Source organism: Platalea leucorodia, assembly GCF_965183815.1.
Source record: "Platalea leucorodia genome assembly, chromosome: 4".
NCBI lineage: Eukaryota > Metazoa > Chordata > Aves > Pelecaniformes > Threskiornithidae > Platalea > Platalea leucorodia.
In genome coordinates this window covers 68,249,866-68,271,761 of record NC_138826.1, presented here as the reverse complement: position 1 = coordinate 68,271,761, position 21,896 = coordinate 68,249,866, and the positions used below count along the sequence as shown (strand labels likewise).

At 44.4% G+C, this 21,896-nt stretch overlaps 1 protein-coding gene across 2 annotated transcripts in view; it reads left to right on the top strand.

The window, feature by feature from the left end:
- SYN3 (synapsin III) overlaps nt 1–21,896 on the top strand; it is a gene marked incomplete at both ends in the record, with an annotated part of 180,753 nt that overhangs the window by 139,154 nt on the left and 19,703 nt on the right. For both annotated transcript variants that reach the window (XM_082309047.1, XM_082309046.1), the window contains 2 exons: nt 9,238–9,300; nt 18,808–18,950. In XM_082309047.1, the coding sequence (XP_082165173.1) occupies nt 9,238–9,300; nt 18,808–18,950 (206 nt within the window). The remainder of the gene's footprint in view (nt 1–9,237; nt 9,301–18,807; nt 18,951–21,896) is intronic.

Sequence of the window (21,896 nt, the reverse complement as noted above, 5' to 3'; positions counted from 1 at the left end):
CCCTTCCTACAGTTTTTGGCTCCTACCAAAAACATGTAATTTGAAAGTTCCTAAGAAATCTCAAGAGACACAGATCTAATTCAATCATGGGATACAATGACTGCCTTTCATGTCCTCAGTGTCTCTGACATGAGGCAAAAAATATTCTGGATAAACATAGATGATTTTTATCTGGAGAAAGAAACTTGAAACTGTGAAGCACAAGAACAAGGATGTCGGAAGAACAAGGTTCATACTTGGCCCCCACCTGTTCTAGGTGCCTACAAAAGACGCCACAACAACTTCAGGGCTCAGAAGAGCTGCTGCCAGTGTTCAGCTCCATGTGCAGCCCATGGAGGAGGTAGGTCCATGGAATAGGGCTTTGGAGACACTTACTCCCCATATTTATCTCCCAGAGCACAAAAAGCAGGGGATGTGTATCTCACTGCCAGGCCACATTAGTGAAGTATTTGAATTCCTGCATGAGCCTAAGGGCTCAGAATGCTGAAAATAAGATCTGGCTGTAAAATAGGACAAACTGGACCCGTAGCATAAACATGTCTCATGTGAGGTAATACCTGATTTTCCAGGCCAGTGGACAAAAGAAATGTGGTGTAAATATCTGTGGCTGTAGGTGAAAAATGCACCCACTATGAATTTGGTCTGAAAAAGGTAGTCAGTGGAAATTACCATATGGGAGTGATACAACATATGGCCGCATGTAGTAAACCATTCATCTGTACAACCAAAATAAAACACTAATGTGAGAGTGTACGAAGATAGGGCATAGTGTGAGATAAAAACTACTCTCCTGCTCAACCCTGTGAGACAGACTGGGCCTACATTAACAGTAACAAACCACACGGTGCCAGGCCCATTGTCTGGCAACTCTGGCATGGTCCAGCCCCAGCAGTGCTATCAAACTCTCTTAGCCTCCAAAGTATCCTATGGGGTATGGCTGCAGACTTATGCTGGTTTCCATGTTGTGCCTGGGAATTGTTTGGGAGAAAGCTATTTGGCTTGAATATGCCGGAGACCAGTCTAAGAATTTAACAGTACAGGCAACTCAGGGCCGTTGTCCTTGCTATGGCATTGCTCTATTTACTAGTATAGATGTAGCCTGAGATGCCAGCTGCAGGGTGGCACGTTCCATGTTCCTCGTTCTTCTTTATGTCCCAAGTCCCTTATGCTCTGGAGCATTAATCAAGATTACCAGTTGTGCTTTTAAAAAAGTGTAAAAATAAAACAGGGATCTTTCTTTCAAAAAAGTCCAGCTATGACTGCCTGGTTCTCTGTGCTGCTATTTCTATAGCTCTGAGAGCTGAAGAATGGCAAGAAGGAAGGAGGCAGTGATCCATTGCCCAACAGATTTCAGGAGCCCAGAGGGTATTTCAAATGTTTCAGTGGACCATGGTATCCTGTTCCCTGTACCAGGCAGCATCCATGGCTCATTGCTTGTGGCCCTCTTCCTGCCAGCCTCTGACATGGCAATGTCAGCCAAGGCCGCACGGGGTCATTGGCACAGTTACAACAGCATGAGACTTACAGTAAAACATCAGAGCCATTTCTGTGTCAGGCAGAGTATTTCTCAATGAATGTACTAATAAGCCCAGGGCCCGCTTCTCATTTTACACTGACATAACTGCACCCCTCTCAAATGTGCTACAGACGATTGTGAAATCACGACGAAGCCCGTGGGGCTGTGTGCGATTCTCCCGAGCTTTGCAGTCAGGGCACGCGGCTTCACTTTGTGTAAAAGCTGGGGTGACAACCGTATTCACTTTGCCCTTTGGAGGCAGGAAGGCACCTGCAGCAGACGGCATGGCGAGGTTAGAGACCAGCAGTAACAGGATAATGATCGGCTTCAGTGAGACCTAATTACTCCTGCGGTGCCTGTTGCTGAAGGTTGTTTTCCACTGTGAAGTTCAGGAAAGATTTGTTCTCTGAAAAGAAATGCCATGCTGCTCATTTTGAAATCAGTGAGAATTCACAGTTTGCCCCAAAAAAGGGACAGTCAAGCCTTCCAAGTGAAGAGAGAGCTCTGTCGGCCAGCATTTTGTGAACCTTAGGGGTTCTTGAAAGAGTTATGCTTTGAAGACTCCAGCATAACTTCATAAAGCATTTTTTCCCTCTGTCTCCTTCCTGTATCTTCTATCACAGCTTAGGCGCTACAGTTTTTCCAAAGGTAACCCATCAAACGAAAATTCCTAGAGAGTTCACCACCCTGTCAACAACTGCTGTTCACCATCTCTCCCTCTGCAATGTGTTTACATGGGCAACAGAGTTTTCTAATTAGAGAAAAACACAGCAAAAGGTACCCAATTCAGGTCAGAGGGGAGAGGAAACTCAAGAGTTTCTTCTTCTCTTCCACTGCATCCTCCAAAAAATATTTAAAGTTTTTCAACATCAGGAGTTGGGGGAATGTATTAATTCTCCTAGCAAGCAAGGAAAGACAAGAGGCTTCCTTAAAGGCAACACTGCAAAATGCTGGCTAAGCGAACACCACGCATTAAGAAATTAAACTTTTTTATGTACTCATAAAAACCTTTAAAACACTTGCCTGTATTTTAAGATGTGGTACTGGGGATTTATTGACCAAGACTGTTAGATATGTGTGTGAATACAAGCACGCACACGCACATACCCACACATACTATATTATTTTTTTGCTGAGCATCTGCTTGTCTGGATATGTTCATATAATTCTCACACTTGAAGCTCCAAGGGAATGAGAATAATATCAAATGCTCACACTCTTATCCTCCAAATGCTGAGGGGGACCACTGGGAACCCAAAACCATCCTGTCTCAAATAAAGGAGAAGTTAAGTAACATTAGAGGTGGAATTAATGACAAAAAATTCCGTTTCCTGTTTAACCCTTTCCATTTGCTTCTGTGACCAGTTCTAACTGCAGAAAGTGTTAGGAGCCCTGAAACATTGGTTTGTGTTTTTTTTACTCAAGGATGTGGGGACTAAGTCATGTTGCTGTTGGGGTTTCTTTTTTTTTTTTATTCTTTTTTTTGCTTTTAAGAGCAATGATAGAATCAAAGGATAATTTTTTTACCACCCTGAAGGATCTTAGAATCATAGAATCATAGAATTGTTTAGGCTGGAAAAGACCTTTAGGATCATCAAGTCCAACCATTAACCTAGCACTGCCAAGTTCACCACTAAACCATGTCCTCGCGCACCACGTCTACCCGTCTTTTAAATACCTCCAGGGATGGGGACTCAACCACTTCCCTGGGCAGCCTGTTCCAGTGCCTGACTACCCTTTCAGTGAAGAAATTTTTCCTAATATCCAACCTAAGCCTGCCCTGGCACAGCTTGAGGCCATTTCTTCTTGTCCTATCACTTGTTACTAGGGAGAAGAGACCGACCCCCACCTGGCTACAGCCTCCTTTCAGGTAGTTGTAGAGAGCGATAAGGTCTCCCCTCAGCCTCCTCTTCTCCAGACTAAACAACCCCAGCTCCCTCGGCACTGCTGACTTCATGCTGTATCTCCATCTAGTTACTTGCTATGTTCATTCCTATCTGAAGCTAGAGATCTCAGCTCCAGTGCTAAATGAAATGAAAAGCCCATCCATCTAAAGCATTTTAAATCTAACCCTTTGCTTTGCACTCATTCCTGGTCTTCCCATTGCTCTCACAGATATCCAGGCCTGCAGCAGTGAGGTCCCTTTCAAATTACTGAATATTTTTTCTCCCCCAAAATCTTGCAATCAGCAGCCTCGTTCTTGCCTCTTCTTTATGCCACCTCCAAAACTTGCTTGCTTGCTAAAACTTTGGCATCTGCCCTCACAGTGCTTTGCATCAAGTCTGTTAGTTTATTCCCACTTGATTTTACAAGCCTCCCTTACAGACTACTAAAACTACTGTGGACTAAATCATCCACCTTGTCCACAGCACTGATTTCATCACCCCAGCTCAGTAAAGCTCTGTAAAAGTTAACCCATCCTAAAATGATACGCTGTCTCCTCTTTTGCTAGAAGGAGCACTGTTATATTCCAGTTGCCATCACATCTATCAGTCACCATAGTGCTTCAGGTCCTGCCTTTTATAATGCTGTCTTGATCCAACTGTTATTGAACTCCTCCTGTCACAAGTATCTCATCACTTGTCTCATCATAACCCCTATCTCCTCCTTCCTCCAGAGACCCTTGAGGATACCTACTCCTCCTCAGGATTTACTTCAGCTGGCTTGGAAGCATAGGCCCTCTTTCCCCAGCTAATGATTTTTGTTTCATTGTGCTATAATTATAATACAGTAATGAATACACACGTGTGTGTTTTAAAGGAATCCGTATCACGTGTCTTTAATAGAGCACAGATGTTAATGTTGGCAACTCGTATTGTTCAACGTGTTCTCCCATTGTTGCTTGTTGTTTCTTACACTATTTCTTATCTGGTAAACAGCAGAGGGGAAGGACTTGTCTGTCATAGTCATTGGCCACCACAGACCTCCATGGGGCCACATTATTAATCCACGGAGTGAACCATGCTGCATGCAGTTGGTGATTACATTGACTCGTGAGTAAGTGAATGATAGGGAGCACTACTGCTTCTCCTCCGTATTTCACTACACAGCCCTGACTTTGCCTTGCCTGGCAAGGCTGGCGTGCAACCAGTGCTGATCTTCAGCTCAGATTTTCAGTAAAATAGTTCCATAAACACAATGACATCGTGTCATGACATCATTACTTTCTTGTAGGTTTGAATCAGCTTGCTTGCTTTTTCAGGAAATCATATGTATTCACTGCTCTTCCAACTTAATTGACACCAGGAAAGTGCCACACACATTACTTTCAACATTTAGCTCTCAAGTGCATGAGCAACATTCCCATAATCCATTAGGTACCCACCCAGAACAGACTTTGTCATCGTACAAGTAAAGGCAGCTAAATAAACAGAAAGGTCAGTTTTAGAGTATAAAACCTTGAAAAATTCACAGTATTACTTCTGAGGGAAGGGTGAAGCAAAAATTATAGTACCTTGTGCTTATGGGGCCTTCTGGTCTGATCGAAAACACTAGACACTATGGTAATACAATACTGGTGCCAAGAGACCAAAGTTTTAATGTCTTCATCTCCCATCTCCCCAAATCCTTCCTAATATCATCGATGATGTCATTGCACCCTGGAGTATTCATTTTAGCATTGACTGGAAAGGCTTTGCAAAAGAAAGAATAATACTGGAAACTGGAAGTGCATCGTATGAGATGAGATGGATAACGTGAACTAATGCACAAAACTAAACATGGCAGAAGGAAATCAAAAGAGACATTCTGCGTTGTTTATGGACTACAGGACAGTACACAAAACACAGACCTAAGATCAGCATCTCTCTTGAGGGCATCAGTGAAACAAAAGAGTGGAAAGAACTGTATTTGTAGGATAGGTCATGTTTCATCTAAGATTCCTCCCTTCAGATCAATTTATATCTAACTCTATTCGACTGCTCCACCAGCAGTAAATGCAGAAAATATTCATATATTTACAAGAAGTATTGAAAACTTCATTATTTGTTGGACAGGCTGAGCAGATGGTAAAGGGGAAAGTGTCATAGTTTACAGCCATGTGTTTTCAAATAGAGGCTAATGTATGCATACCGGCACTCACTTTTACACACCAGTGTCAAAATGCTGATTAACTGCAAAGTGATCTTTGCAGTGATACTACACACAGAGCAGAGCCCTTAAAATGAGGGACTAAAATGATATACTTCGGGCCACCAGTGTGGTAACTTGGAAATAACTTCACTCCTACCAAAGATGGCTTTGCTGAGTTCCTAATTCAGGATTCAAACTCCTGCTTGATGCTAAACAAGCATCGTCTTACACCAAGTTCTAGACACATATATAAACCTTGCCATCTCAAGACTTCTGTGTGACAACATCTGGGAATACATTTATAGGATTCTAATTCAAAGGTTTGAGTTATGCATATGAACTATCACCCTGTGTCTGATCACTGAGATAGCTTCAGTACCACAGTCCCATCCCAAAACCCACAGACATCATCTATACGAGCCCTGTCAACAGTTCATGCACATTTTAAAAGCATCAAAGTGTTTTTCTTCATTTTTCCAAGAAAAAAGAGCCCTTACAACACACAAACACATACATAGAAAGACACAGATGTATTTCTTTGCATGATTTCAGTAAAAACATGCTTTTCTTATTAAACTCTGGTGCTATCCTTTGATTACAAGCATCTTCTTTCCCAGCAAATCTATGACTAAGTATGTGTAAATACTCATCTCAGGGGTCTGCCCTTGTGGTGGCTGTGGCCATCACTGGAACTTCTCACCATGTATGTGTGTGAATTGCCTCATAGTTGGCGTATACAATACATTCTCCCTTCCTTCGGCTTCCCTATCCATCTGGGTGCTTGCCAAGTATGCTGGCCAGCCACCTTATTAGCAACAGAAATGGGACTTGAGTCCCAACAAGACGCTGGTGGAAGATGGCAATATCTCCCTTGGCTGTGGTGGAGTTCAGCTCACTTCCACCACTTCAGCAAGGGCTTCCTAGCTCCACTGTTGGGTGGTTGTGGACTCTGGTTGCTTTAGTCCTGTGGGCTATTGAGAGCTTTTAATTCCACTTAACTTCAGCACAGACTAAAGGCACTCCATTGTCACTAGATAAACCCACTATAAAATGCAGCTAAGTGTATGTGCTGCTCTCTTTCATTGGTCCCTCCATAAGGCAGGTTCATGTACATGGAAATTTGGTGGGGTTTCAGTGGCAGAAGCAGACTCCTGGCAAACCGTGCACCAGCGTTTCCCTGGAGCTGCAGCTTTCCCAGCAAGGCTTCCGCATAGTCAGAGCCTGGATCTGTGTTTCACCCCAAGCCCCACGCGCTATGGCCAGCCCAAGTGTCTTGTGACTCCAATGTGCTCTGGCACCAGCTGGTCAACCCTATGCAGGATGAGGCCAAGCCTTACCAAGAAAGCTGAGCTTGTGTTTCCAAGAAGCAAAGACAAAGGGAGAGGTTTGAGCAGAGTGTTGTCATTGCCGGTGGTTTCTTCCAGGCTAGCAGTAAACTTGGGTTGTGTATTGGATCCCAAACTTTCTTTGCATGTACACAGGAAAACAGATGCTTCCCACTCCCGGGCCCCATGCTCAAGCCAGGCTCCCTCAGCAAAACCCGCAGGTAGGGTACACAAACGGGGCAGCAGAGACATCGCTTCCTGCCTCTGGCTGCTTTGAGCTGGTGATATAACATTATCTATCCCGCACACTTCTTTGGCCTCTTTGCCAGGGTATCAGGCCAGCTCGCAGCATGCAGCTTGCTTTTCCTGTGCGGTAGGAACAGCTGCCACCTCCGCTCACAAACGGGGAAGAGAGGCCGGGGCTTGCAAGCACTTTGGCTCTAACAGTGTGCATGGGGCATGGATGACAGAGCTGGGAAGTAAGCCAGGTCTCCCAGAGCCTGAGCAGGTGGGTGCCCTAACTGCTAGGTTACTTTTCATCTTCCAGCATTAAAGGCCTGGCACAGTCCATCCATAGCCCTATCTTCAGCAAGCCTCAGGTGCAGTCCTCCATTTGATTCATTTATGCCAGCAGCAAATTAAGTTTCAGGCTTTTACAATGAATTAGAGAGACGAAGGGGAAATAGAGCACAAACTCATGTGCCTGGACATATGCTTAACTATGGGGCTTCAGGATGGCCACCTATCACAATCTCTTGCCTCTTCTTCTGAAACAGCGGATGCTGGTCCCTGCCTGTGCCAGGACTGTGATTTATTGCAGCTGTGTGCCCTTCTGTGGTCCAAAGAGGATCCTTCAGCTTTCTGTCTGAAGACAGTCCTCACAAGTGACAGAGGTTGTTTGAGAACATGATGCACTCACTGTTCCCCTCTCCTGTGACATTTCTTTACATAAGCAGCTGAATAGCAAAAGATACCAGTGTTCATTACTAATTTTGTTATTTATAGCAAGCTGCCACAGATGGAGACTGCAGCACCATTCTATCTTTAGGGCGTAGCGCCTGCCTGTCCATACAGACAATTGGTAATTAGTACAAGAACAATTTGTTTATCTGTTCTCAAACTTAAATAAATAGGGAGCCATTTATCTGTCAAAATTCAGCTCCCTCCTATTGCCAGTTCTCCAGGTTAACTGCTTAATGAATAGAGCTCATCACTTCAGGCATTTGGGTGAAGACAAAAGTGTCTTTTAAAAGAATTCCTATTAAAGAAAAGGAAATATGCAATAAATTAAATAATAACAGGTTATGTACTGAAGGGATAGCATTTAGATCACAAGAATCAGGAGCACAGGACAAAATGAAGATCATAGGGATGTCAAGCAGAGGCATAGAAATGGACAAACCAGTATGTAGGGAAGGCGTCCTGTGTATATCCTCGTTCTTCCCGGCATGTGCACTTCCTACCAGTCCAGCCAGCCAGCTCTCAGCTGATTGCTCCAAGCGAATCCTTGCATGAGCATGAAACTGGGGAATAGAAGGCAGAGAGGATACTTGCAGTTCTCCAAGTAAAATCCCACACGTGCATTAAGATGCGCTTGCATGGCTTGGATGGCAGGACTCTGCCCAATGTAAACACCACACAAGCCAGGGAGAAGACATGACATAATTTTTTCTATTTTTATTGCTGATCCCAACCCTTCTTTGTTCTCTTTTATTCCCTGTACCCACCCCTGAAGTTAGAGAAGAGAGGAAGAGGCTTTATGAATAGATGGGCTTTGTGAGTTGTACCCAAGGGTTGGCCCCTGTTCCCTCTCTCCTTGCCCCCATCACTGCTGATGGAAGGGGAATGGGAGCTGCTGAGGGACTGCTCACACTCACTTCAAAGGCCAAAGCAGTCTGTGTGGAAAAAACCAAACAGCCCTTGTCTTTCTCACAATTCAGATGTTTTCAGCATCTGAAAATGTTCACTTACTCAAGCTTGCAGGTGCAGCTTTTTTTACATGAATATGAGTGTACACACATCCACACGTATGGGGGGGGGGGAGAAGCAAAAAGAAGAAATAAGAAGGTTTTAGAGATTACTGCTATCAGGCAGCAAAAGTGGGTCAGATCTGAGGAATCTGCCTGGCCTCCATTTCTGATCCTATGGGTCCCAGTAAAGAGCTATTTGCTTATTGTCCTACCACCTGGACGATCTTTATTTGACCTTTTTATCCTCCCATCACCATCCAGGAAGGGGATAAAAGCTACTAAATAACAGTAAAGTATTTAAAATTCAATGGCTGGAAAGAAATACTAAGGAAGAGCTCCTTCTTTTGTCTTTCAGCTCACAACTCTGAATTTCCCTGTAGTGGTCAAGCTGGGACATGCACATGCCGGAATGGGGAAGGTAAGTAAAAGAAAAAATACGTGTAGCTCAGGAAACAGATATATATGTGGCACAGCATTCCTGTGATCATACACGGTGTGTGGCCAGCCAGTGAAGGGGTTAAACCTCCCCACAGCCTATCTGGGTTGCACTGGCTGTTCCTGTGGGAGAAAAGGCCTTTTTCCGCTGTCACGCACTTGGAGACAGGCAGCCGTATTGGGTTGGAGGCTGTCTGGGATGCGGGAAGGGGGGTTGTGAAGAGTCGGGGAAAAGCTCGCTGGGCTGAAGTCATTAGGCTCGTCTTTTATATATTTTCTCCTCTCCTGAAAGTGGTAATGTTGTTTATTCAAGCACCTGTAATGTGCAGCTACACCCCATAGTTCTCACAATGAGGAGCAGTGGCACTGGTCTTTTTGAGCGCATTATGATGACCTTATTCAATAAAATGGGTGCCCTTCAGTTATTTTTTTCCTCCTTGCAAGGAAGAACAAGACCTTACAAAGCAGAGTGGCTGGTTGCCTGCCAAGGAATCCTGAAAAACAGTTCACTCCCCAGAAGGACCTGTTTGTTTTTCCCAGGCTCTCTGGGATCTTTATTCCTCCAGTGAATTACCAGCCCCTGTTTCTTGGGGTGACTGGGCTCCCCTTTCAGTGAGGCATCGCCAGCACATTCATGCTGCACTTTAGCCTCCTCTTTCTTGCATATACCTTTTAAAAAAATCATCCCCTGTCTGTCTAAAACTTGATTTGTTCAGAAGTAAGAAATTCTGATGTATCATCTCTGAATCCAAATAGGTGGTACAAGAACTTCGTAACTGATACCCCTGTCACAGTGCTTCCCTAGAGCAGTCAGACCTTCTCCCAGCCTCACACTTTGCCTGAAAATTATATATAGATATGCCAAACTTAAACTTGGTACAGCCTGTTTGCTTGCACTCTGGAAACAGAAGTCCTTTCTGGCTTCCTGGATTGCACATGGAAGCTCTCATAATCTTTCTTGCTTTGGTTGCAATGATGTAGCTGCAGGAAGGAAGTGGGCTCAGATCCCTGGGCCAGTGGTGGAGTTGGCTTTCAGCATCAAAAACCAAACATTTAAATAAGCAGGAAATGTTTATTAAAATATTGGTGCTGCATATGTTAAACAGGCAGAGGTGTCATTGAATTAGAGTACATGCAGACAGCCTAGAGCTGCTTGTAGAGTGAGCCACCGAACATGTCCCTAGGAAGGATTTCATTAGCAAAATCTAACCAGGACAAACCAGGAGGAAGAAGCCTCTGCCTGAGGAAAGGTTTCAAGTTCCTTGAGACCCTGCAATCCTGGATCTCTCTGACTGCTCTGCAGTTTCATCTGTAATGGCTTCATGTGTCTCTCTTGTGCACAAAGGACCCTCAGTGGCTACAGAAATGAGGGCAGAATCAGAGAAAAGTACCCGAACCTTAACAGTGTTTCCAGACAAAACTCTCAGCAGAATATTGAGCTGTTGTTTTCTGCAGCAGACACCACATCTTCTTCCACCTCTCGCTTTCCCTCCCATTTTATTCTTTAATGATGTTGATTTTTGCTGTCACAAGTTACAGGGGAAGAGGGTTTCTATTCAAACTGCAAGCACAATTGTATGTAGTGGTACAAGGGGGTTACGTAGGAAGTCGTTCCAGATGAAGATAGGCTGACAGCCAGCATCTTAGAAGAAAGAGTTGGTCTGAGGCCAAGTTTACTTTAGTCCATTATGAAATTACGGACTACTAGCAAAGTCTGGATGTGGATTTGGGAAGAGAGTTTTTCAATACTGCTCTGTTTAGTAGATGGGGAAGGTACAGGAAGGAAGGGTTGTTGACCTTATGGTTTTAGTTTGGGCCCTTCTCCAGCCACAAGCAGCCTGAAGGAAAGTTGAGACTGATTAAATTAGTCTTCTTGAAGTCCCACTGCATTTCATTGCATAGAGCAAAAACAGAAGAGAGAAAGTGAAAATAAAATAAAGAACAAGTCAGTTGGTTTAAAAGACAAGTAACAGGAATTTGTTTCATGTTGTTTTCAAGACAATAGGGTTCAAGCCCAGGTGAGGCTGACAGAAAGAAACCACAGAAAATGTCAGGAGAAATACAGATAAGCAAAACTATGGGCATACTAGAAAAGTAACACCTATAGGTAAAAAAAAATCAAACCTCCAATTAAGTAATTCAGAAGAGGAAAGTGTCCAGGAGGCAAAATGGTGGTTTTAACCACCATAATGTAAAAGCAATAATCAGTGATGATAAGGAGATTACAGAGAGCTAAAGGATTTCTTTGCATTGGTCTTCAGAAGTAGAGATGATAGCAGGAAAAAGCAGGTCTTCAGCTGTAAAATATACTTAATATGGAAAGAGAGAGATTTGCTTTTGCTTTAGATGAGTGTAAGAAAGCAAATGTTAATAAAGCACCTGCATCGGGTCATGTTTTATATAAAAACAGTGACTGAAGAAGCAAAGGATAAAATAACCAACCTATTAGCCAAAGTACACATGTGAGTATTAAAAATAGTACTTACTGCAACAAACGATGCCAAGATAACGAGCCATGCACTTGTACCTGTAATGGGTGCTTCAAAGGATGTGAGCATTCAGATTACAATCTCATTACCAGCAGAAATTGTCAAGGACGTACTTACATTTTTCTTGTTATTAATGATAAAATCACATGTAATGGGAGGCACCAAGACTTAGAAGAATGAGCAAAGATGGGAAGTCCAGACACTGTTATTCCTTATTTGTACGGAGGCAGTGGCCGTGAGCTAGAAAAACTCCAGACACAGAAAAGGCCTCTTCCCCAAAGAGCTCCACCACTGACTTGCAGATCATTTCACAGTTCTTCTTCAGTTTCTCTGTGTTTGTTACAGGCCAGAGGGATTAGAATGATTACCTGATACTTATTGCTAATTCATGTTCATAAGGCTCTTGGCACTATAAGAAGTGCTGCGTGTTTATTATTTTGCAATAATGGCTAGAAAGAGCATAATTATAATAGTCAGACTTTCATTTTCACATATCCTTTGTTTTCACAACATTTTCACAAAATTCACTCACCACATTGTTTAATCAGAGGGCTGAACAGAGAATCCTCAAAGATAAAATGAAAAATTACTGTGTTAGGACTTGTAAGAAACAGGCTCTATTAACTGTCTTTAGCTTGGAAGAGGAACAGTTAGTATTCAAGGTCAGAACAAAAAGGGGTGGCAGTATCGATTAGTGATAGAAGTGCTCTTGCCAAGTGATGCGTGCATGTAAGGTGCAGGTGGAGATGAAGAAAACAAATTTGCAATAAAAGGCATCTTTCGAAATTTCCATTGAAAAATCCAGAAACAGCCGCCTCTCTGTTGACTTGAATGGAGACACCAGGAATAGCCTTCACCCAGAGAGACAAAGGGGCCCCAGACAATCTTCTCATCTAAAAACAGAACATATGCCCCTCAGCCCCTCCCAGGACCGTAATTATCCCCCTTCCAAAATTTGGAGTCGCTCTATATCTCACTGGCACTGGAAGATCATAACAAATGCTCTGTGTGCTGCTGGTCCAATACAGTATCGACACAAATACAATATCTGTAAAAATATTGTTTAGACAATGGTTTACAATGGAGTCAGCAGAGGAGGACCTTTCTCATGTTGTATTTAAGTTGACCAGGCTCATGGGGTCAACAGTAGTCAAGGACTTTTCCTGGGAAACCATGGATGGACACTGAGAGATGTCCTTCCCTGTGCAGAGCTGAACTATTATTCACCCAACAGTTCCTAAAGGTTAAGGCATTTTTAGGCATTGTGCAGTTTGAGCCTACCTACCCCAGGCATGGTTAGGGGTCTCTGTTGAATAGGGTGAGCACTATAGTGAGAAAGGAATAACACTTCTTCCTGACTCTGGATCTCATAATGCCAGAGCCCATGGAAAAGAATAAAGCTCTGAGTGTGTTAATATCTGCCATTTGTGTGCTAACATGACCCTAAAGTGCCCTAGGAACAGAGCCCAGCACTGCAAATTCACTCAAAGAGCCTCTTCACCTCTTCCTGATCAGATCATGAGAAGGAAACAACTGCCAGATCTGCAAAGAGAGGAAAAACAGTATCTGTTCGTGTGGCCTTATATATATTTATACGAATTTAATAAATATATGTATTTTTTGTTACTCTTACTTTATTTTTAGACCTCTTTAATTAGGCCAGTTTAAGAGTCACCTCCTGTCCCCTCCTGCCCCATAATTATGAAAACACCTCCTCAGTACAAATCCTGGCTCAGATGAATTTATTACATTGTAGAAGAAAAACTTGTTGTTCATAATAATGTGGTCAGAGTTATTTTCTCTCTTACTGGATGGGAAAGACTTCTCTTTCTTTTTTTTTCCTCTGGTATAAATATAGCACAAACTAAACAGAGCCACTCTGTAATGTAAAAATACTGCAAGCTTTTTATCAGGAAGGACAGCTCGTCACCTTGTCTCCCTCGGGACTGGAAATAGAATGTTCCAAAAGTGAGAGCTTTGAAAATCCAGTGTGCTAAAGAGGAAAGGAAGGGGAAAGGGCTGCCTCGGTTTGTCAAGGAACAAATATTTTCTTTTACAGAGGACAAATAATGACTTGACATGTAACATTCACAACAGAGCAGCCCAATCACTGCATTCCCACTGACTCATGATCGAGGAGGTACCACCCGTCTTGAAAATAGCAAAAGTATCCCCATTTCTTGCACATCAGTCTGGAACCTTTTGCTGGACGCAGAAAACGGTGACTGATCCAGGGCATCAGGGACCAAAGCTGCCAAGACCTGGGGCTAAGAGCAGCTCTTCATCATTAGAAAGTTAGTAAGGATTATAAGGCTTAATGCATTAAAGGCAGCATAACATCTGGAGAACTTCAATATGAGGATAATAAGGAAATGCAGACTTCGTTGTGTCTTTATTATTTTGAGGTGGGTCAAAATTAGGCCTAAACTGAATGTGTGTTGGTTGGGTCGGGTATTTTCTGAGAAGGGGAGTATAATTTGGGGTACAGGGAAGGAGAGATTCAGGAAACCCTCTGTGCAGAGCCATTCCTGAAGACCCGCTGTCCCAAAATGGCAAAGGCACTACAGAAAGGCCAAGTGTGGGTCAAGATGGATGAAAAAATCACAAGCTTTGTGTGGCCATGCCAGTTCCTCTGGAGGAAAACACTCAAACATTTTTACAAGCCTACCAAGACTCAGTTAAACACCACATTGCCAAGCCCAGCCCTGGCTCAGCCTTGGACACTTACCTTCCAGCTGAACCTGCCTCTAACCCCAGCTTGGACACAGAAGCTGCTTCTGCAAGCCATCTCCAAAGCAGTGTGGGTTTAACCTGTGAGGCAGAGTTAACACTGGATGACACTCAGAGAGGCAAGGCTAGGGCAGCCCTAGCAGACTACTATAATTATACCACTTAGGCTGACTGACTATTTTTTCATGTGGCCATGTAACTAATTGAAAGCAAAAGAGGACTGTGAGGCAATACCTTGCAGTGCTTAGGCTAAAGATGAGAGAGAAGTGCTGTAGGCCTAGGACCCTGGTGTCCAAGAACATCTGGGATATGCAAGAGGCAGTAGATTCAGGAACTATGAGACAGAGGAAGAAGAAATTTCTGCCCAGGTCCTTCACTGCAGGAACCTGTGCTCAGGCAGGTCTCAGGGGTGGCTCAGGCTGCCTGGCAAATATCCACGGTGGGTTTTTAACAATGCCAGGACCCACTCTTCAAAATCCTGTCTTGCAGGAAGGCCTCAAAAGAAGGTGCACAGCAGGGATGGGGCAGAAGTGTTTGTTCCTGATCTGTCCCTCAGACTGCTCTCCAGCCAAGGGCAGCAAGATCAGTGCCTCTTGGGCAGGCTGAGGATGGGAACAGGCACCAGCTGCAGGTCACGTAGTATCAGCCTCTGAGATGCCACCACTGGGCAAAGGGACAGTCACATCTGTGTGAACATGTCCGCAGGGGTCTGGCCAGACTCCCCCCTCCACTGCAGCAACAGGGAGTGTGCTAGGGCATGGCCGGTGTCCCAGTTAGAGAAGAGAGCCAGAAGGGAAGCAGGGACTCTCCTGGGGAGCTTTCTTACTCAGAAAAGGCATTTGTCAACACACTGGCCCAAACTCTTCACAACAGGTCACTAAAATGCTACAGCAAACAGCAGCTGATGGCTCCAGAATGAGTCTATTGCTGCTCAAACAGCCTGCACAGCTAAGCAAACAGGCCACCAGGGCAGGGGCTGTGTTTGCACTCGCTGTTTGCACTCCTCCACGCAGCTAATGGGATATTGCATTTATCCTGAGAAGGCTGCAAAAAAATAAAAGAGAGAGAGAAAAAAAAATGGCTTGCTGTTGATCTCTTTCCAACTTCTTTTATCAGTTTCATGCATTGGCCAACCTGCTGTTTTAGAAGAGAGATTTATCCCTTATTAGGTAAATGGGTAACTGTTTGCTCTAGAATGATTTTTAGTAGTCCCTTCTTAAATAATGCCCTCTGGCGTCACACTACATGCACCCTGGCTTTGGTTATCTCTAGGGTTTTTTCTCCTGTTAGGAGAATGGATATTTTATTGACATGTAAAAGGATTACAAAACAGGAGGAAATTAATTATACAAAATTTAAAAGTAGAAAGCTAATAAAATGGTGGACTTGATAGATAAGGCAGGAAAATAAATCTAATTTGACTGTAACTTGAGTGCTTCCTGTTTATGAAGTAATAACCATACGTTGGACTGAACCAGCATTAACCCAGGACACGGCTATTATTTTGTCAAATTTGGCCAGCTCTAAAGATTAACAAACGGTGGCTCAGATTTCAGCTTTGGTGTGACGACTATTTTGATGCCTGGTGGGAAATAAGGCCGTGATCTCCTAAAAGGGGACCCCTGTGAAGTGCTTTCTCGGAAAAGTCCACGGGAAGGGCTCTGGCACAGACCAGGGAAGATGACAGAGCTGTTTCCTGAGGACTGTGCAGTGGTGTAGCACTGTGGGAGTCAACTTCTTTGTTTTTCATTTTTTACTTTGTGTCCTTGTTGAGTCCCTGCTATTTAACTATTTACCCAGCCAAAAATCCTCAGGCCCATTGGAGAAAACACCTTCAAGTGCTTTCCCTCTCTCCCCATAGGGAGGGAGTGATGGAGAGGAGGAAGAGATGGACCTTTCCATAGCATGCTGTATTTTTGAGGAAAAATCCCATTTAACAAGACAAGCATACAGCTCCTTTCTACCAATAATAATATGGTCTAATTCCAATCTGGAGATGGTAGCAGCATCCATTCCTCTGCCTCTGGGATGAATGTTCCTGGGCTGGGAATGCAAACTTTTCAGCCGGGGCCCAAAGACATCTGTTGCACAAGCGCAGCACTTTTTGTTTCACATCCCACAAATGTCCTTGTTCCAAGTAGGTCACTAAATGATGGCTTTTGTCTTTTCCCATTGCCAAAAAGATCCGGGAGAATATGTCGTAACACCATGCATTGCCTGCCCATGCAGTCCCTCCTGCGATCATCTCATCTGGGTGGGACTTTCTCACTTGACGTCATTCAGCCCAGTGCTGCTCTTATCAGTGCAAAAAAAATACCCAGCCCCGATGCAGCAAAACCCCCCCGGGATTTTGCAAGCCGTGCCCAGGCTGGGGGCTCCCCCTGTGCATGGTGCTCCCCTCTCCTGCTCCCCTCGCTGCCTCCAGGCCTTTCCTACCACCTCACCCTGCCCTGCCACACCAGGAGCAGCCGGCACCGCACTCAGACGTAGAGGGGAACAACACAGACCAGAGCAAGGCTGTTCCTCCTGGATGACGTGTAATGGTTGCCTTTACATTTCCCCTTTGTGTTTGTTATTTCCTTTTTTTTTTCCTACCCTCCCACCCCACAGACGACTGTCCTCTTCCTCTGCTCCTTTTCTCAGCAGTCCCTGAATAGCGAGAGCACAGCCCTCACTATGACAAAAGGGAAGAGGACTAGGGGTATTTGGCATTCAGCAAAAGGAGGAGGAAGGACCAGGCCTTTTTTCTTCTTATTCAAGCATCTAGAAATGGTCACAGGTCAAACTAGTTGCATTTTTCACCTCCCCCACAACCTGTCCAGTTCTCGAGAGCTTTTCTGCACCAGGATGTGGCTGTATCTTTGGCTTCTGTTACGGCTGGCGCCTATAGAAAACCATCTAAACAGAACAAAACAGGTTAGAAACAAGCTTGTCCTCTGTTCTCTAGTGAAGATGGCTCCTGCCCTCTCATGGTTGAAGGCAGATATGTAAAGCCACTTGTTTGTTCTTTGCGAAGAAACACCAAATACCATTGCACGCATTTCCTTCAGCCGGCTCCACATAGTCTGGCATCACCCTCCCTTAACACACACAATGACACAACTGGGAAACTTTTCTGGGGCAGAGACTGACCGGTTGTCACGAGCAAGTCGACACTTAGCAAAGCAGGGCTACAACCCCCAACTGTGGTCTCAAAGTGTTACCAAGGTACAAAGTGTAGGTAATATATAAAGAAAGTCACTTGCTTGCTCACCCTTTTCACACAATGTTGGTCTTTTTTATGCCAATTAACCCACCCTTCCTGCATCCATCCAGCTCTAAGCAACAAGAATTGCATGGATTTCTCTGATGCACCAAGCAGGTTTTTGCCAATAGACTAAAGGCTGGGTCAATAGTATGAACGAGGTGAAGTTATCCACTATGTTCTTACTACCTGCTTGTTCAGTTTTCCTCTCCCAAACCAATTAGCTTTCACAGAGATTTGATCGTATCATTAGAGCTTCCACTGTTTTGGTCCTTCTTTCGTCAGAGCATTTCTCATAACCGAATACAAATCCAGCCAGCTTCTCAGAATATCTCCAGCCCATAGGCCACTGCACTCTCATTTCCAAGTACGACTCAAGCCTAGCACCCAACCAGCTGTCTCACACATGCTTCCATGGCATCACGCTCACACAAATCTCCCCAAGAATCACAGGCTCCCCCAGAGACATCCTTTTCCTTCAGAGCTTGCTTCCAGCCAGGAGACCTGCACTGCTCCTCAAAGAAAGCCTGGAGGGGGGTTAATGTGAAATGCCAGGGAACTGAAGCCTAGAGGTGGCAGACAACCAGCTCTCTTGTTGATTTCCTGGCATTGGTTCCTATTTCCTGACCACCCAAAATACTCTGTTTTCATCCATCCCAACATGGGAAATAGCAGTTCCAATGTTTGAATGCAGTAATGCCCCTTAAGAGATCAAATATTTTTCTGAAGCATCATAAAAGCAAAGAGCATTAGCAAGAGCCATCTGGGCAAAGGTCTAGCTGTCTCCTTGGTGCCAGGTTTCCCAGGGCTTGTGCATGAGAAAGGGGAAAGGGGTCGATTTGCTCTGGGCTGGGTTGGTCTGGGGAACTTCTCTCTTTAAAGCACACAATCCCTGCTCTGTCCTCAGCTCTGTCTGTGTGGTTTTTAACTGACATTGTGCTATTCAGGTGCAGAGATGACTTCTGCTCACAAAGTATTCCCGTTCTTTTTGCTCTTGTCACTTTTTCACTGGGTTTTGGCAATCAAGGTCAAAGTCGAGAACCAGCATGACTTCCGGGACATGGCCAGCATAGTAGCCATGGCAAAAACCTACGCCACCGCCGAGCCATTCATTGACTCCAAGTACGACATCCGAATCCAGAAAATCGGCAGCAACTACAAGGCTTACATGTGAGTGCACGGCTATGCTGGAGCGAGACGGGGGGAGACAGTGCTATGGATGTGATTCAGTCGGTGTCTGCTCTGGGCAGGAGTAAGAAGCTGACTTAATTTCCTTGAAGAAAAGCCCTGCTGTTCTCCTCCTGCCTCTGAACTCAGATCCCTCATCCACTGATCATCTTCTCCATTACTCACCATTAGCTCATTGTTTCTGGAAGGTAAATTTCTCTCTACCTGTTTCTGGGATTCAGTTAGTTCCTACTATAACAACTGTGCTCTGCCATCACCTGTCACTTCTCACCCCTGTTGCGAAGGGCTCATCTTTCCCAGAAAAATCCTCCAGCTCCCAGTACCCTCTAGTGGGAACTGAACGCACTCCCTTCCCACCTGGGAGAAACAATAAAAAAGATATTGAGCCAGCTGCAACTCATGGAGTCCTACAGTCTCCAACCCACAGCAACACCCCATCCTCTCCCCAGCTGGAGAACACGGCACCACAATCACACAAGGGCATGAGGAGCACACGGCACCGCATAGGAACGGCCTCAGCCTAGCCAGCATGCAGGGTTTCCGTGGGCATTTTGCGTGTATGCTCCTTGAAGAGTACAAAGGTGGGAAAGGAGGAGAAACGTTTCTGTGGGTGCCCCAAAGCTCCTCCCTGCCCCATGGGGTAGTGAGGGAGGTGGCATGAAGGCAACCCTCAACACTGGTATGTTTAAATATTTTAAAAAGCATTCAGCCAAACTTCAGTAGTCATCAAGCTCAATTAAAGATGTAACCACATGAGTCAGTAAAAGACACCTGTTTCTTCTTACTGCAAATCAGTAGATGAGAAAAGCCAAATAGCACAGCTTCTCCAGAAGCTCCTTATCCAGCCACAAAATTCTGGACAAGTAGACAGCTCCAGCAGTACATTCTTCAGGTCACCAAATAAATTTCGTACGTTACCCAACAGCCACAACACTGTGAGTTTTGGGTCCATGTTTGCAAACCCCCAGGCCACAGTTCTGGTGGAACATAGTTAAATAAGATAATCAAATGTACATGATCACATATTTTTCAGCTATAGCTGCCTAGAATTCCCAGTTGGATTCCTAGCACAGAGGTATTTAAGTAAACTAGATAATGACTGAGTCATATTCTTCATGGGAAGGACTTGTGGGACACTTGGCTACTTCATGAGAACTCATTGAGAGAAAATTTGTTTTAAATCTGATCGGGTCAACAATAGCACAGTTGCCTAATATTACATTAACATCTCAGGGAGTCTGGCTTAAATTGGCCAAAGGAAGGAAGGTTTAAAATATCAATAAAAATTCCCTATTCCTGCCAACCTACCCAGCCTTGGCTCCAGAGCCGGCTCCCAGCCTGCCTCCAAGTGAAACAAAGGCCCAGTTAGCCTGACCATATCCTCTCCCCGTTTATTATTCACACTCACCACGCACTCATCCAGACAGGGATCAGAAATAATACCAGATGATTGAGGAAAGAAAGCAGTCACACTAAGAGCTAATCCCACTTGAGAATATAGCTGCGCAAACAATTGTTTGCTAAATGAAAAATGTTTTCACATGAAAACAGCCATGAACAGGAAACACCTTAGTAAGAAATGAAGCTTATTAGCAAAGAAAGCAAGCAGCAAAATTCACCCAGCAACTTGCTAACCCAGAAGGTTGACTTATATTGAGAGAACCATTTATGGACATGAGCTTGGGAGAGTGGTATAGTCAGTCCCATCAGGGGCTGTTCCTTCTGTCCCAGCATCAGACAGAAAGTTATTTCTATGGTATAAGTCCCTACTATGTCCAAGGACAGAGGTAAAAGCATCCAAAATAACAGAACTCTCACTGGTGTCTCAAATAGGAGACTCAAAATCATTAGTCACTAGTCACGCTAGCAAATCTCAGCCTTAAAGGAAATTACAGCATCTGCAGTAGCATCATACTAAGTGAATCGCTTTGATCTGTGAGCCGTGGAATCTACCCAGTATTTTTATACCTTCACCCACACATATAGACTTTAAAAGCCCCCTTCCTTCTGAGAAAAGACTGTGTACCGAAATTCTCCAGAATATGTTTACTTTGCACCAAGCATCTGCCAGAGGGAGGATGCGGCAGGGTGACTCATGCATTCCTCCCCGCCCCAGATGTTCAATGCACTTCCTTCCAGCCCATGACCCAAGGCTTGAGTTCAGTTTCCCATTGACTTCAGTGCAGTGACTCCAGATTTACACTGCTAACAAACACCTACTTAGCCCGTGCCTTGGGCCAGTCTCAAAACAGCAGATAAGCAGCATGTGATACATGCCTAAAATTCCACCAAATGTATTTGGCTGTCATTGTAATACTGGTGAAGAGAAAACACAAATAATGCTCATGTGGCAGGGGAAATTGGGGAAAAAATTATACTTCCACCCTCACCCCAACTGGGGGCAAACAGAGGGATCATTTCCAGTTAAGACTCATGAAATGTTCACTTTGCATGAAGCCAGCAGCTGCTGACTTTCAGGGGTGGGATATTCCTTGCCATCAGCTCTTAGTAAGAGGGTAATATCCTTTCCTTTCTAGTTTCATGAGTGTGACTTCTGATTTTGTCACCTCAAATGTCATTCAATATGCTTTGCAGGGCCTACAACTTCAACTGTGTGTAAACTACAGGTACTTTTAGACTGAAATGGCCTGGGAGATGGTGAATATAGGGTGCCAACAGCCCATGATCTGCTAGTCTATCCACTTACCCTAAGCAATGCCAAAGTTGTGTCGGACGCAAATCGGCTTACTGATCTCTAAAACCTTGGGGTCCTTTCCTTTAAGATGCTGACCATACACTGATGCACCCCCTGATGTTTAGGATGATTGGAAGCACTTTGACTTTGAGTCCCTGAAAGAAATGGTGTTTGAGGCAGGGCATTCTTAGGGAAAGATCTGTATTTTCAGTCTCCTTTTCCACCTCAGGTTG